We start from the raw sequence: 15,279 nt of genomic DNA, 5'->3' as shown, positions 1-15,279 counted from the left end.
TTGGTTTTTCCAGCATGAAAATTTTCAGATTCAGTGTCTGCAGACATGATCCTGAGACAACTGTGTTCAGATCCTGACTCAGTGATTCAGTGGTTAATCTTGTCCAAGACTCTCTGATTCTCAGCCTTAGTTTTCCTATCTGTTAAATTGAAATGACAGTGATGCCTCTTATTTTTTGCATAATTAAGTTCTACATGGCATAATGTTACCAAGATTCCATGCTTTAGTGCATTTACAGGCACACAGTATAGAATCATATTGGATCGCAGCAGAATCATTGTAAATGTAATGCTATCCCACAAATAATCCTGGGAGTAGTTGCTGAGCATTCTCTTTTCCCTTCAAATAACTGCTATTTCCAGGATTCGCTTGGAAGAAGCAATTATTATTAATCCAGTTTAAGTCTACTGTGTAGCTATCATAGCATCAGTTATCTGTACTGTGAAGTTAAAGAAAACAATGCACCTTTTGTTGTTCTGATTCCTGGGTTCCAGAATACCAGTTTCTGGAGGTCTTTACTAAATCTGACTTTGGAATGGGAAGTGTGACCTCTCCCACCATAAAATGTGATGCGTAGGAGAGAGTCATGGCTTGGGCTAGGACCATGAAAGTCAGCACATCACCCTCTTCCGAGCCCAGAAATGAATACATATAATTTAAAAGTATTTGGGGAAGGAAACCTTTGGGATGTTTAGTCTCCAAATCCATCTGGTGCTCTTTGTACCAAGAACCCCCCACCTTCATGTCTATGATGGCACAATCCTAAGCACATTTACTCAGGAGTATATCTTGATGTGTTGAGTAAGGTTTACTCTCTAAGCACTAAGACTGCATTTACATAGGGGACGCAGGTGGCGCTGTGGGTTAAACCACAGAGCCTAGGACTTGCCGATCAGAAGGTCGGCGGTTCAAATCCCCGCAATGGGGTGAGGTCCCTGCTCCTGCCAACCTAGCAGTTCGAAAGCATATCAAAGTGCAAGTAGATAAATAGGTACTGCTCCGGCAGGAAGGTAAATGGCATTTCCGTGCGCTGCTCTGGTTTGCCAGAAGTGGCTTAGTCATGCTGGCCACATGACCCGGAAGCTGTACGCCGGCTCCCTCGGCCAAGAAAGCAAGATGAGCGCCGCAACCCCAGAGTCGGTCACGACTGGACCTAATGGTCAGGGGTCCCTTTACCTTTACCTTTATTCCATTTCCCATTTTCCTTACTGATAATTTCCCCATTATAGTTGAGCTTTCATGCAATGTAAAAGCCACTTATGTAAAACTAGCAAAATATAGTGCATATTTAGCACTCATTTCTGCGTTAATTGCTTCCCCAAAAAATCTGTTTGCAGCCCCCATTGACCCCAAAAACAATGGGAGCACAGTGATGGAATTTGGGGTGGTATACCAGCATACAGTTCTTTCCTGCCATTTTCATTGGGGAATAGATGCAATATGCTGCCCAATGACATTTGTTGTTGTGGCACACCACGCCCACTGACGTGAATGAAATTTAGTATGACATGCAGATGCATCAATGAAAGGGGCACAGTTCCAAAACACAGCTGTCACGGCAGTGTGCCAGGACTGTTAGAAAACGGGACAGAAACGCTAGCATTATAATCAGCAAAACTAACAGAATATTCCCCATGTCTGAATGCATCCTAAGCATGCAGCGTGCAATCACAAAATTCGGAGGGATCTCACCTGGCGGTCAGATGCCGATGGCAGAGAGGAGTTGCAGTAGCGGTTGACCTGTGCAATGAGGTTCAGGGCCTTGTCAGAGCTGAGGCTGGAGATTTGGGTTGAACGTCTAGCAAAGCAAATGAGCTGGTCTGGAAGACTTGGGAGGAAAGTGGGTGGTGTGTTAGTTCCTTGCTTCTTCACACATGATATTTTGGTGACTTGTTATATTGAGTCAGAGCCCTTTGCTAACTCGCTGAGAACAAGATGCACCAGTGCTGCCAATCCAGTTGAGACAGAACAGAAGATTCTCAAAATCAGCCAGAGCTTGATGTGCTATAGCAACAGGGTTTTTATTAGCCCGAGCAGATGTTCTAAGCACATAGAGTGAATGTGCATGGAAAAAGGCAGAAGCCATCGATTTATTATGGTTCACATTTTTATGCCAATTTGCCCAAAATGCAAGCAATTTCCCCTCATTTAACACATCTTTGTATTTTTATTTTTTTTTCTAAAAGGCACATTTTTATGCAGACTTTATCTATAATATGTATTTTTGTACACATGACTTGGTTTGAGAACTGTATTGAAAAGTTTGGAAATGTGCAAATTTTGAAGGATGGCTGTGTTTCATTTCACATCCTTTTTCAGGAAGTGCAAATTTGGGTACATTCACCTCTGAATGCAAACTGAACTGAACCCATGCCTAGATGAGGACCAAAACATTTGGAGGGCCCCAGATTGGCCAATGGCTCTTTTAGCCACTTCATAAACAGTCGCTTCCACACCTACCTGTCAAGATTGAAATCGGAATCGACGGCAAAGAGGGCCTCAGCATACATCTCTGCCAAGTCTTTATGGAGCCTGTTCCTGTTGATGAGCACCAGGTTGTCTGGGTTGAAGGCAATATCTTGGAACTAGGAAAAGACACAGCCATGTAAATGCTTGCTGGGGAAGCGCAATGCAAAGTGGGATGCATAATCAATTATGCACCGTTTGTGAACTGAAAGCAGCAACAGCTGCAAATGTCAATCATATTCCCTGGATTGATTTCCATTCCAGACATGGGAGGAATGAACAAACATTGGCAATTTCCTCTCCCATTCCTGTTAGAATTCTCTGACATCCCAACTCAGAATAGACCCACTGAAATGAATGAACCTATGTTCACCACTGGGGACGTAGGTGGCACTGTGGGTTAAACCACAGAGCCTAGGACTTGCCGATCAGAAGGTCGGCGGTTCGAATCCCCGCGATGGGGTGAGCTCCCATTGCTCGGTCCCTGCTCCTGCCAACCTAGCAGTTCAAAAGCACGTCAAAGTGCAAGTAGATAAATAGGTACCACTCCGACGGGAAGATAAATGGCATTTCCGTGTGCTGCTCTGGTTCGCCAGAAGCGCTTTAGTCAAGCTGGCCACATGACCCGGAAGCTGTACGCCGGCTCCCTCAGCCAATAAAGTGAGATGAGCGCCGCAACCCCAGAGTCTTCTGCGACTGGACCTAATGGTCCCTTTACCTTTAAGTTCACCACATCCATTAATTTCAATGGAGCTACTATAAGTAGGACTGGCATTGGGTGCAACCCCTTCTGCTCAACATCTGTCACCTGGCAGCCGTCATTGATGTCTGGCTTACAGCCGCTCTGCAAGAGAAGCCAACTCAAGCAGAACCCTCCCCTCAGTGTCTCTCAGCAGCAAAGGAAAGCAGGGCCACTCCACTGGCCCAGTGGCTTTTGGCTCCTCCTCTGCTTGGAGCTTTTCCACTCTAGCTGGTCCTTATGAGATCTTTGTAATGAACATCTAGTGTCTGGGTTTGCTTTTTGCCCTCCTTCCTCCCAATGGCATGTGGTGAAATTTTTCCTAGGGGCACAGTTTGGGCCAGAGGCACCAGCTTGCAAGGGTGATGGGGGGGCAGCACCAATACACGTGAGCATCGTGCCTCCCTCTCTAAGCTGGGCAGAAACTTCCTGGGCTTTGGGAAGGAGGCGTCAGGATTTAATACAGTCATACCTCGGCTCCCAAATGCCTTGGAAGTTGAACATTCTGGCTCCCGAACAATCAAAAACTGGAAGTGAGTGTTCAGGTTTTCAAACATTTTTTGGGAAGCTGAACATCTGGCGCAGCTTTCGCTATTGTTTCCAGTGCGCCTGCACAATTGGAAACCAGTCGGAAGCCGCACCTTGGTTTCCAAACATTTCAAAAGTGGAATGGACTTCCAGAACGGATTCCGTTCAAATGCCAATGTACGACTGTACTTTAACACTCCAATTTACCCAGAACATTTAGGGGACTAGCATAGTCCCCCTAGTCTACTGACTGCATGCCACTGCTTACTCCTAATCCCTTTGCATCCGTCTGTCTTGAGATACAACGGAGTACGCTTCTGGGGGTGAAGCCAAACTGCTGTGTTAGCAGCACCAAAGTGACCTCTCCAGGGTGGAAGCCTGAACAGTGTGTATGGAGGTCCTGGACTGGCACCAGCTTGGCTGCAGGAGTTGCTGGGAGGAGGTGTACAACTGCCTTACGGACTCCATGCCAGATTTGTGTAGGGTTTACTCCCTTCTCCTAAAGATATCCCACAAGGCAGCAGTGGTTTTGGATCAGAGTTTTCCTTCTCCTAGATGGTCTGCCTTCCCAGGTTGGTGAGCTTCATCCGCCCCTAACTTCCCTCTACAGCATGTGCAGAAACCACATTATTGACCATTGGACCCACAATTGGTCTCATCCGCTCAATCCACCAGAACCTTTCTTAGCATGCAGGGGAAGTTTCTAACTCACTGAGGGTTTGAGATCCATTGGCTACCCTCACCTGGTTTAGCTAGCCAGTCAAAGCTGTTCCTGGGGTGTGGCCACTGTTGCATGCTGGCCACAGGTGAGAGCTGGTGCAGGGTGGAGACCAAAGGTAGGCAAACTATCCCAGAAGGAGCACAACATGCCCCCACCAGAGTTACTACCCCTCCCCTAACACTCCATACACCCCAAGGTGCTAGTGGCATAATAGAAGCCAGTTTCAGAGCTCGATATTCTACTTCCAGTTTCCAGTGAATTTTCCATAATTTTCCATTGAGACTCAATCAGCACCACCACATTATCTCCAGATAATATCTGCACCAAAAGCAAATCCAGCAGAAATACTTACTATGGTTGCATTGTTGTTTGTGAGTAAACGCATGTCCCTGGCATTGCTGTAATGGATGTAATTCCCAAGATATGTGACAAGCCAATCCGATGTCTCTTTATCACTGGGATTGTAGCAGCGGGGCTTCACTTGGGCAGCTGTGACATAGATCAATGAAGGTTCTCAAAATGGAGCAAGCCCTCAAATGTCTCATATATATACCAGGCCCACTGCTAATCCCTGCTTTTTTGCATTTGATCACCTGACACCTGCAAGCCCCTCTGAGCAACTGGCTGCAATGCAACACAACGTTCTAACGTTCTCACTGCTTGAAGTAAAAATGCAAGCTAGAGAATGGGGATAAGCTGTGAGGGAAGGTAAAGGTCCCTTTTGAAAAGGGAATGACAGGACAACTTGTACTCTGCTGACAAAATTAGAAGACACACAAGTCCATTTCAGAGGTTCTTTAACATGTGCAAACAAATCAGAATGGGTGCTTAATAAAGAGCAGCCACAGTTCTATACTAGGTTGTGAAAGCAGCTTCATCTTTCTGTGGCTCCAGCCTGGATATTGACTTACCTGCCAGGTAAGCTTTGATGGAATAGTACACTTCTTCCTCCTTATCTTGGGACATGCCTGTATTTCTGTTCAGCTTCTGCACACTGCAGACAGAAACAATGGAAGTTGGAACAGACAAATAAAACTTTCTTGTTTCTTCGCTTTGCAGTTCAGACCTATGAGTGGAGTGAATTGCCTTGTGTGGCCGCCAGAAGAAACCAAGAAGATCCATTGTTGAGAAGATCCATTTGAGGATGCCAAATTTAGGCCTCAATATTTGAAAGACTACCTCCTTCCCTACAGACTGTCTCAAAGGTCAGCAGAGGGGGCCCTCTTGGTAGTTCCATCTCCCCCAGACATTTGGGAGAGAGGCAGGAGAGAGCATTCTCTGTGGCAGCCCCTAAGTTGTTGAATTCCCTCTTCAGAGATGTATCTGGCTTATTCACTATACAACTTTCAGCAAATGCTGAATATTCACCTCTTTACACCGGCCTTTGGCACCTGAGACATGTGTTTTCGGGGCCCACCCTATTCCTGGGATTGTAATCTGTTTTAACTGTTTTTAATTATGAATGTTAAATTGACATAACCCACCCTGGAACCCAGTGGTGAAGGACAGGTAATAAATTCATTGTTGTTGTTAATAATAGCATAAGCTCAACAGAAATATGTAATTTCATTTTGAATATATTCAGAACCAAGCCTTTGAACCTGGCTACAAAAGCCTGCCCCTCTTGCTCTGCCAACCTTCACTTTTTTAAAGTAAGATGCTTCAAGAATGTGAAGGCAAAGAACTCCAAAGCACTATGATACAATTCTCCTCTGCCTTCATAACAGCCTTATAAAACAGGTTAGGTGAAAAGACTTGCCCAAGCTGGAGTCTGCTTCACAGCTCAATGAAATCTGAATCTGTCTAAATGAATATTTACAAAACCAGGGCTCAGTTACCAAAATTTGGTTGTGTTTAGACTAATCTTGTGAAAAATATAAAGAATGTAAAGTGAAAAATTAAGGAAAACCTATAGGAAGGATATGAAGAACAGAGGTTATGGCGACTGAAGTATAAAAGATGTGTGGCGTAAACGGTGGAAGTCTTTTTAAAACATTTTAATTAAGGTTGATATCTTGCAAGATGGAAATATATAGCCGTATGCAAGCATAGATCTAGAACTGTTATTTATGGCGAACACTTTTCTATTTTCTAAATTTCTATTTTAAATCTTTCCTTCTTCTTTATTCTTTTACTCCTTTTTTCTTTCTTCGTTTATTCTTTTTCCCCTCCCCCTCTTTCTTTCTGAATATTGCTTTATAGATGTATAAATAATTATGTTTATGTGTATATGTATGAAATCTGTTCTGCATTTCCTTTCTTATTTGATTTTTTTTGTATTCAATAAAATTTAATAAATAAATAAAAAAGAAAGAAAGAAATCTGAACCTGAAACTCTCGTGCACTAACTGCTATCCGTTATGACACAGAGACACCAGTGGCAGACCTTAAGCTCTCAAATTTCAGGGGTGTCCTGTGTGACACCAAAATCCACCCCCCGCCTCTTGTCTTCCATTCTGCATCATAGCTGTGGAGCCCCCTATGAAGCCCTCAAGGCTCGACGCCCAGTGCGACCTCTCAATCCACCTCTGCACACACATGCCCAAATCAGAAAGAAGAACTCTTACATTTTACGGAACGACACACAGCTGGTATTCATGGTCTCACTTGCATTGAGCAGGTCGCCATCGAGGAACATGAAGTAGGGAGCCAGGCGGCCACTGAGCCACATGTCCACTTCTGTGTCGTTGCTGCTGGAAACTACAGTCGGCCACACACCAGCCAAGAGAGCTGCCTTGGTGTCATTTGGAAGGATGCCCTGCCAAAGGAAGGCCACAAAAATAATTTGTGAGCGTTAGAAATCAGGTGATGCAAAGCCTGGATCTGCTAGAAAGTGAGAGGTAGGACATACAGGAGGGTGAACTTTCAAAATCCACCTGAATGAGAAGAGTACATTCCGTTCCAATGTAACCCCAGTCTCACATTTTGGCATTAGCTTGATTTCATGAGCTTCAGAGCTTGTCCAAAGCTTGTACAATAGTGTGGTTGAAACTTATATGCAGTGTTATTTTCTAGAAAAAGAGATCCCGGAACTCACCATGAACACCTCCCTTGTTCTCTTATGATGGCAACGGCGCCCACCTGAGAGGTGCCATTGAATGGCAAATGTCAGGCTCAGAATCATAAGAACATCAAAAGAGGCCAATGACCCATCTGGTCCAGCATCCTATCTTACAGTGGTCCTGCTGGAAACCATCATCCAGGAGGCCCAAGAGCCCACCTTAAAACCAGGAATACCTTTTGCAAGCCCCCAACATCTTCTGCTGCTCAGATCCATATTTGACCTCTCTCAGAGGAAATCCCATTTCCCAACACTCCTCTGCACCACCTGGGCACAACCCTCCTCTTCCTTTCTATCTCCATAAGCAGAAGGACTAAAGTTTTTGGGTGTTCTTAAAGGTAAAGGGACCCCTGACCATTAGGTCCAGTCGTGGCCGACTCTGGGATTGTGGCGCTCATCTCGCTTTACTGGCCGAGGGAGCCGGCGTACAGCTTCCGGGTCATGTGGCCAGCAAGACTAAGCCACTTCTGGCGAACCAGAGCAGCGCACGGAAACGCCATTTACCTTCCCGCCAGAGCGGTACCTGTTTATCTACTTGCACTGTGACGTGCTTTCGAACTGCTAGCTGGGCAGGAGCAGGGACCGAGCAACGGGAGCTCACCCCGTCATGGGGATTCAGACTGCCAACCTTCTGATCGGCAAATCCTAGGCTCTGTGGTTTAACCCACAGCGCCACCCACATCCCTTCTTGGGTGTTCTTATCCTACATAAAAGTAAAAACATGATGTCCAATCAGTTTTAAAATATGAGTGTTGCATTTTTCCTGTATGTTGCTATATCCCAGGTGTGGGGAATCTTTGGCCCTCCAGATGTTTTTGAACTACAACTCCCATCAGCCCAAGCATGACTGTACAATGGGCAGGCATGATGAGAGTTGGAGTTCAGCAACATCTGGAGGGGCAAAGGTTCTCCCCACCTGCTATATCTCCTCCTTTCTTCAGTGTGGATTTTAAAAAGAAAAGAAAAGAAACTATTTCTGTCATTTTTCCCCACTTACAGTAACATTTTTCTCATTAAATTTATCAATAAAGGCTCCATTCTGCTTATAGTTCCGTAACACAGCAGTCAATGAAGGCTTGTCATTGAGAAATCCCTCTCTGGCAAGTAAGTCAGCCAGAGCATCTGGAGAGACTGTGTTCACAATCTGAAAACAAAAGCATAAAAAACCAGCATTATAATTTGAAAGAACAATAGGCTTGGGTTATAAAAATACAATTTAAAAAGAGGCTGGTTATTATACAAAAATAAATTATTTGTACAATGATTCTGCACTGCAGTTGAGCAGGCTACAAAAACATTTATGCAGACTTTCAGAGTAAATCTTTCATTTGGTGCTATTTAAACAGTGGTTTTGGCTCATGAGCCTTGGGGAGCCACAAGCTGTACAGACCAAACGATGTGGAGGGGAAGGGAAACTTTATCATCCTAAGGGCCGCATTCCCTTCTGGGCAACCTTCTGAGGGCCATGTGCCCATGGTGGGTGGGTCCAAAGGCAAAAGTGGGTGGAGCAACAAAAGTTAAATTCAGCTTCTTACAGTAGGATGGTTTCTACACACAAACACACACACATCTCATTCGTGGTGCTGGCATCCTGACTATGAAATGCCTTTCCAAGGCAAAATAAGCAATATCCCTCCTTTCCTGCATTCAGGGAACATGTAAAGGCTTTTTATTTAAATAGCTATCATGGCTTTTGATTGATAAGTTGTATGAAGTTTTTACACTGCTGTTTTCAGCTCCTTTCTGCATCATGCTACAGTGTTGTTTTAAAACTGCTTTTATGTTATTTTGATAATCATGAGCTGCCCTCGACTCCCTTAGCTTATAATGTGAAATAATAAATCATCGTAATGAACGAATAAATGCATCATCCTTCCATAAATGTTTTGACGGAACTGCAGCAGCAAAAGCACCTTTTGGAGGTCCGACGTGGGAATGAGGGTCTGCAGATCTTTCAGAGTCAGGAGGCTGGCAAAGCTCTGAAACATCTCTTCTAAAAAGACAGAGAAGCTGGAGTTTGCAGAGAAACAGCGGAGAGAAGAGTCTAAGAATCCAAAGGACAGAAGGGGCAGGGAGAGAGAGAAGCAGATAAAAACAGTGAAATCTTTTAAATTTCATAACTTGGAGAACTGTAATGCCCCCTCCCCCCCCCAAAGAAAAACCATTATCAGAAACATTTGTCACAGCAATTTCACAACTGGTATTCAAATGCTATTTTTTAGCAATGAAGCTGAAGCTTTACAGTAGGTGAACATATCAGACAACACAGCGATTCTTCAAACACCTCTTGTTTATTCACAGGCCAGAACAGAACTGAACTGAAGGGTTCAGCCAGCCTGCTTATATAGAGCTCCACTAGAATGCAACAGTAACCATTTCCTGTAACTATCCAATCACTGAACGTCACTTTCGATCCCTTATTTGCATATGTGGACCTAAACTATCTACAGCATCCCCCCGCTGGCCCAGGGTGAGAACTTCAGTACATAACAATCAGAAACATCTGTCACAACAATTTCACAACTGATATTCAAATGCTATTTTTTAGCAATGAAGCTGAAGCTTTGCAGTAACATTAATAATTAGCACTGATGCAGAGCACTTCAATGGGGCAGAGCCTCTGCCTGGCCACGCAGTGAGTCCATCTTTCCTGGTCTCAAGTTCAATCCCTGGCATCTCTAGGTAGGGCTGGGAGAAACCCCTGCCCTCAAACCTTGGAGAACCACTGCCCATCAGTGTAGACAAGACTGGGCTAGATGAACCAATGGTTTGACTCAGGATGAGGCAGTTTCCTATGTTCTGATGTTTCTTCCTATGCTTTGCACATAGCAAGCCTTACAACAACCCTGTAAGGCAGAGTGGTATTATTATCACCCATATTTCAGATTGGGATGGGGGCTCAAGTTGCAGATGGCCTATAGCACCTACTCATCGCCGGAGACCTCAAAGACCACGCTCTTCCCCATCATCATTGTCAAATACTGACACATTCATACAAAACCACATGCAGTTCATATATAAACACACACACCAAACATGCATGCTTCTGCCTAGCAGCCTCAGGAAGCTCTGGCAGCACATTAACAGCTGTCTCATGCTCATAAACATTTTTTAATGATAGAATGATGGCTAGCTGACAAAAAAAATGAGCAAGTCGATGCCTGCAGTTCAAATTCAATTCCTGAAGCTCTACAAGTTAAAAGTGTCAAAAGGGGTCATCTCTGCACTCTCCTCGGGGCTGGCCTTTGCCAACCTGATGCCCTCCAGATATTTTTCACTAAAGTTCCCATCAGCCCCAGCTACCACAGCCATGTGGGTTGGGGATGATGGGAAACATGATCTTGAACAGGGGCTACTGTTTAATTTTGGGTTGAAACAGAGGTTGACTAGTGACATTTGCCTCTTTCAGCCCTGTGATTTATTGTCAATTTTGCTTTTCCCCAAATCAAATGGGTGGGAACCGCATGTGTTTTGGCTCTACAGTATATAAATTCAAGCCCTGGATTGCTGGGCTGTTAGACAACCTTATAGAACAGGGGCAGGGAAACATGTATCACTCCAACTGTTGTCGGAACCCAACTCCCATCAGCCCCAGCCAGCATGAGTAATGGTCAAGAATTATGGGAGTTGTAGTCTAACAGCATTGGGAGACCTGCAGGTTCCCAGTCCCTGTCATAGTATGTTTTCCGTCCAGGCATGGGCCACCAATTAAGCTTTAAAAAACTGAATTGGAGTTAGGGGTGGGAGAGAAATTCAATTCAGTTCACATCTGAAAGCAGATCTATCAAATTTTAATTTTCTAAAACATAGCTGTCCTTTGAAATTTGCTCTTATCCAAATTTTACAACACAGTTCTCCAACAAAATGTTTACAAACATGCATATATTACAGGGAAGTATGCATAAAAATGAATATATTAGTGAAGATAGCATACAAAAATGCATTACATTACGGAAAGCCGCTTGCAAAATATGTACACGAGTCAGAAGTACAGGTAAAAATGTGTTTTGAGATAATTCACACTAAAATGGTGGTGAATTTTCCCAAGGAGGGTTTTTTTAAAAAATAAATAAATCTCAGTTTACTGCAAAATGTGGAGAATTGAATTTAGAACTGTAAAAACATGAGAAACTGAAATTCACAGAGTAATTGCAAAACATTTAAGAGGAGTCAGATTGAGTCCCTGAATTGCCAGAAACAGGCAGAATTGCCCCTTACCGTTAGAATTCAACCCTTTCAGGTAAGGTAGCTGGAAAGACTGAAAGACTTCCTTTTGGAGCTGAGAACTCATCTTGGTAAACTGTGCATCGAGACCTTTAACACTGGGAAGGAAAAGTATATTGTTGTGCAGATGGTGGATGGATTGGTGGGCAAAAGAGAAGAGAAGGGAAAAGATTAGTCTTGTATATACATGTCAGGCTCCCCTTCCACAAAGGATGAGGCTATGGATTCAGGGTGGGAGAGTAAATTGCACTCAGGAGAACCAGTGGGGTTGGGGAAATCACATTTTCAAATGATTGCAGTTTTGAGTGCTGGGAGTATGGATGTAAAGGAAGCAGTAATTTCCATTCCATCCTATCTCCATCACAGTCAGAGCTGTTTCCATTCTGCTACAGTTCGGATTCTGCTAAAGCCAACATGTTTTTGATGGGATTTGCTAGCATCCCTAGTTGGGGAAATATGGTTTATTGTCTTCAGAAGACCTTCCCTTTTAGCTGTGGTGCAGGCAGACATTTTTAACCCCTGGTGAAATTGAAGGACATTGAGCAATGAAAGGGTAGCATAGAGAGACTCTTGGTCATAGCCACAGCAACATGAACACAACCCATACATTGCCTGGTACTGTTCGCATCCCATTGTCTCATTGTGAAGGCACTGGAGCATGTCGACAGAGATGGCCGAGATGAAAAGCCGAAGCCTCTTCTGGAACCAGGATGTCACAAAGGCTGTCTCATTGAAACGATCCTCGTTTCTCAGCTTCTCATCCCACAGAGCCCTCAGTATGATAGTTTTCCATTTTGGGGAGATCAGGGAAGAGTTCATGATCTGGAAAGCAAAAAGTTGACCTTGAGGAGTTTCTAGCTGGGAAACCGGAGCTCACGAGGAAGTGGAGAAAAAAGGCAGGGAGGGGAGTCATCATCATCATCATCATCATCATTTATTATTTATACCCCAACCATCTGGGCGGCTCCCAACAGGATTAACATATTTTTTACATATACCTTGCGATCAAATGCCTCCAGTGCTTTCTCCAGCTCCTCCCCATCCACTTCACTGAAGAGCACCCTGACTATATCTAATGAAACCTCCTCACTCGACTTCCTTAGCACAAGTTCCAAGGCGCCAACGATGAAAGTGCTGTTCACTTCAGTCAGGTTCTGGAGCTGAGGAGAGAAATGGGGGAACCTTCGCAATATTGCCTCTTGTGTGCAGGAAGACAGCGGAGGCCTATTCATTAAAAGGAACAGGGCCATGCTCCTACCCCACACCCCTGCAGAGGGACTAGCAGAACAAGGGCAGGGCTGGGTGGCTCTGCCTCATCCAACCCCCTGCCAGCCCAACCAACTGGGGATTTCGGATTCCAGCTATTTCCTCTGATGGAAGTTAAGCTATGGAACTCACTGCCACAGGAGGCAGTAGGAGTAGACAAAAGTCATGGAGGAGAGGGCTATCAGTGGCTTCTAGCCATAATGGCTATGGTCTGTTGGAGGCAGCAATGCTTTTGAACTCCAGCTGGAGGAAAGCGCAGGAGGGGAAAGAGCTTGAAACCTGTTTGCGGGCTTCCCATGAAGGTTTCTGGTTGGCCCCTGTGAGAACAGGATGCTGGACTAGATGGGCCATTGGCCTGAACCAGCAGGCTGTTCTCATGTTCTTAGTATTCCTTCCAGCCTGCTAGGTAAAGCCCAGTTTGGCTTCTACCAATGTGTGTGTGCGTGAGTATTTTGGGGGGAGGGTGTTGTTGTTGTTTTGCCTTGCACACCACCTACTCCTAGTGGGCATGCCACAAACACAACAGTGGTGTGAATTGAGTACCACTCCCAGCGTTCTTTCTGGGCCCCCTGCACATGAGCAGATCTTTATTTGGTTCTGAAAACGTAGCCCAGGGATGTAAATCACTTACATTGTCGCATACAATATGGGTCAGGTTTGGTGATGTTTTGACATCCATCCTGGGAACAAACAGAGGTGGGGGGGGGGAGAGAGAAATGCACATAGGCTGAAAAGGTAACAATTCAAAGGAGGCTGCCTAAATTCCACTGGTGGATTAAGGTGAGCCAGTTTCTATAGCCTGCAGTACACAAGGGTGTGCCTGATCCAGATTCCATCTGCAGCTCTGGAATTCCCCCATCCCAAGAAAGTAGAGTCATATTTTCCAAGGAGGTCCCTCTTTCTCCTCCCGGTTTCTCACTATTTATGGGTCTTCTTAGTTCAATTTTCTGCTGTCTGATTAGTAGCTGTGATGAGCTATTAGCTGTGATTCCAGTATTGCAGGGGCTTTCACTAGAGCTCCCTTCCAACTCTAGAATTCTATGCCCAGCCCACTATTTTCTGAAGCACATGAAAATTCCACATACACACACACATCACTGTTTTACTGCCCATCTCTTGACCTCGACTAACCAGAAGCCTAACCCAACCCATCTTCCTTGCCTGCCTTCCATTTTGGAACTGACTTCAGCTTGGTTTCCCAGCTATACATCTACCTCATCCAGCAATTCCAGTTATTATGCATTGCCCCCTGCAAAAAAAAGATGGGTGGGGTGGGGGGCCATAGATACAGAGCATTGCTTTGCATCCATCTGAAACCCTGGAGAGCCACTGCCAGTCCGTGTGGCCAATACTGAGGCAGAGAGACCAAGGCAGTTTCCTATGTTATGTTCCTAAGAGGAAACAATATTTGCAATTGTAATTTTATATGTGACAGATGCAAACGTAGGAAGATTGTGTTGTGTTTCATGATGGGTGTAAAGCCGAATAAATATTTGATTGATAGGGTCCCAAACCTGGCCCTCATAGGCACCTCCCTTGGTGTCCATCAAGACCTCCTGTCCCCGTCCCCCCCGTTTTTTTTTTTAATTTTTAATTTTAATCTTAAAAATAAGGGGTTTGGGCTGCTCGCACTTTAGAAATACCTCTCCATGTCTCCACAGACTTCTGAAGCTGTTGCAAAAAGAAAAGAAAAAGAAGTTTAGCCAAGTTTCTTCTACAGTTCCCCAAAATGACTATCCTTTGATGCTGTATATGAGATGCTGTAAGTTTCACATACCATTAATCTTAGCAGCAGGGCACTAGAGGAAAAGGAAAAAGAGGCATTGTTATAATAATAGTATATTAATTCCTAATTTAATATGTTGCTATTGGTGACCATGCGACCATGTACCATTCCCTGAATTCACAATCTCCTTGTGTGCCTGTAGTACAGAATAAAGAATCCTCTCTTTTTTAAGTGTCTAGTCTTTATGACTGCAAAATTAACAAATGTTTTAATACACAAGGATGGAGATATAGATAGATAGATGATAGAAAGATAGATGATGATAGATAGATAGATAGATGATAGATATAGATAGATAGATAGATAGATAGATAGATAGATAGATAGATGATAGATAGATGATATAACACATTATTCCCCCTCAGCTGTTGGGAAGGGAACATGATTGTTCCATTTTATGTTATTTTTTAAATGGGAGCACGGCTTCAAAAAGTTTTAAGAATCCTTTCTCTACAGCAGCTGTCCTCAACTACAGCTCCCATAAGCCA

At 44.3% G+C, this 15,279-nt stretch overlaps 1 protein-coding gene across 1 annotated transcript in view; it reads right to left on the bottom strand.

The window, feature by feature from the left end:
• Positions 1–14,884, bottom strand: part of LOC307202605 (uncharacterized protein) — a 31,771-nt gene extending 16,887 nt beyond the window's left edge. The window contains exons 1-13 of the mRNA XM_079952719.1: positions 14,783–14,884; positions 14,649–14,676; positions 13,637–13,685; positions 12,738–12,899; positions 12,347–12,561; positions 11,734–11,837; positions 9,429–9,559; positions 8,513–8,659; positions 7,022–7,212; positions 5,366–5,448; positions 4,807–4,943; positions 2,461–2,585; positions 1,693–1,828 (exon numbers count right to left, since the gene is read on the bottom strand). Of these exons, the coding sequence (XP_079808845.1) occupies positions 1,693–1,828; positions 2,461–2,585; positions 4,807–4,943; positions 5,366–5,448; positions 7,022–7,212; positions 8,513–8,659; positions 9,429–9,559; positions 11,734–11,837; positions 12,347–12,561; positions 12,738–12,899; positions 13,637–13,685; positions 14,649–14,656 (1,488 nt within the window). The 5' untranslated portion in view covers positions 14,657–14,676; positions 14,783–14,884. The remainder of the gene's footprint in view (positions 1–1,692; positions 1,829–2,460; positions 2,586–4,806; positions 4,944–5,365; positions 5,449–7,021; positions 7,213–8,512; positions 8,660–9,428; positions 9,560–11,733; positions 11,838–12,346; positions 12,562–12,737; positions 12,900–13,636; positions 13,686–14,648; positions 14,677–14,782) is intronic.
• Between the last annotated feature and the right edge of the window lie 395 nt (positions 14,885–15,279).

The sequence above is a fragment of the Podarcis cretensis genome (assembly GCF_951804945.1).
Source record: "Podarcis cretensis genome assembly, chromosome: 14".
Taxonomy (NCBI): domain Eukaryota; kingdom Metazoa; phylum Chordata; class Lepidosauria; order Squamata; family Lacertidae; genus Podarcis; species Podarcis cretensis.
The sequence above is the reverse complement of the archived record's forward strand: the minus strand, read 5'-3'. Positions and strand labels throughout refer to the sequence as shown.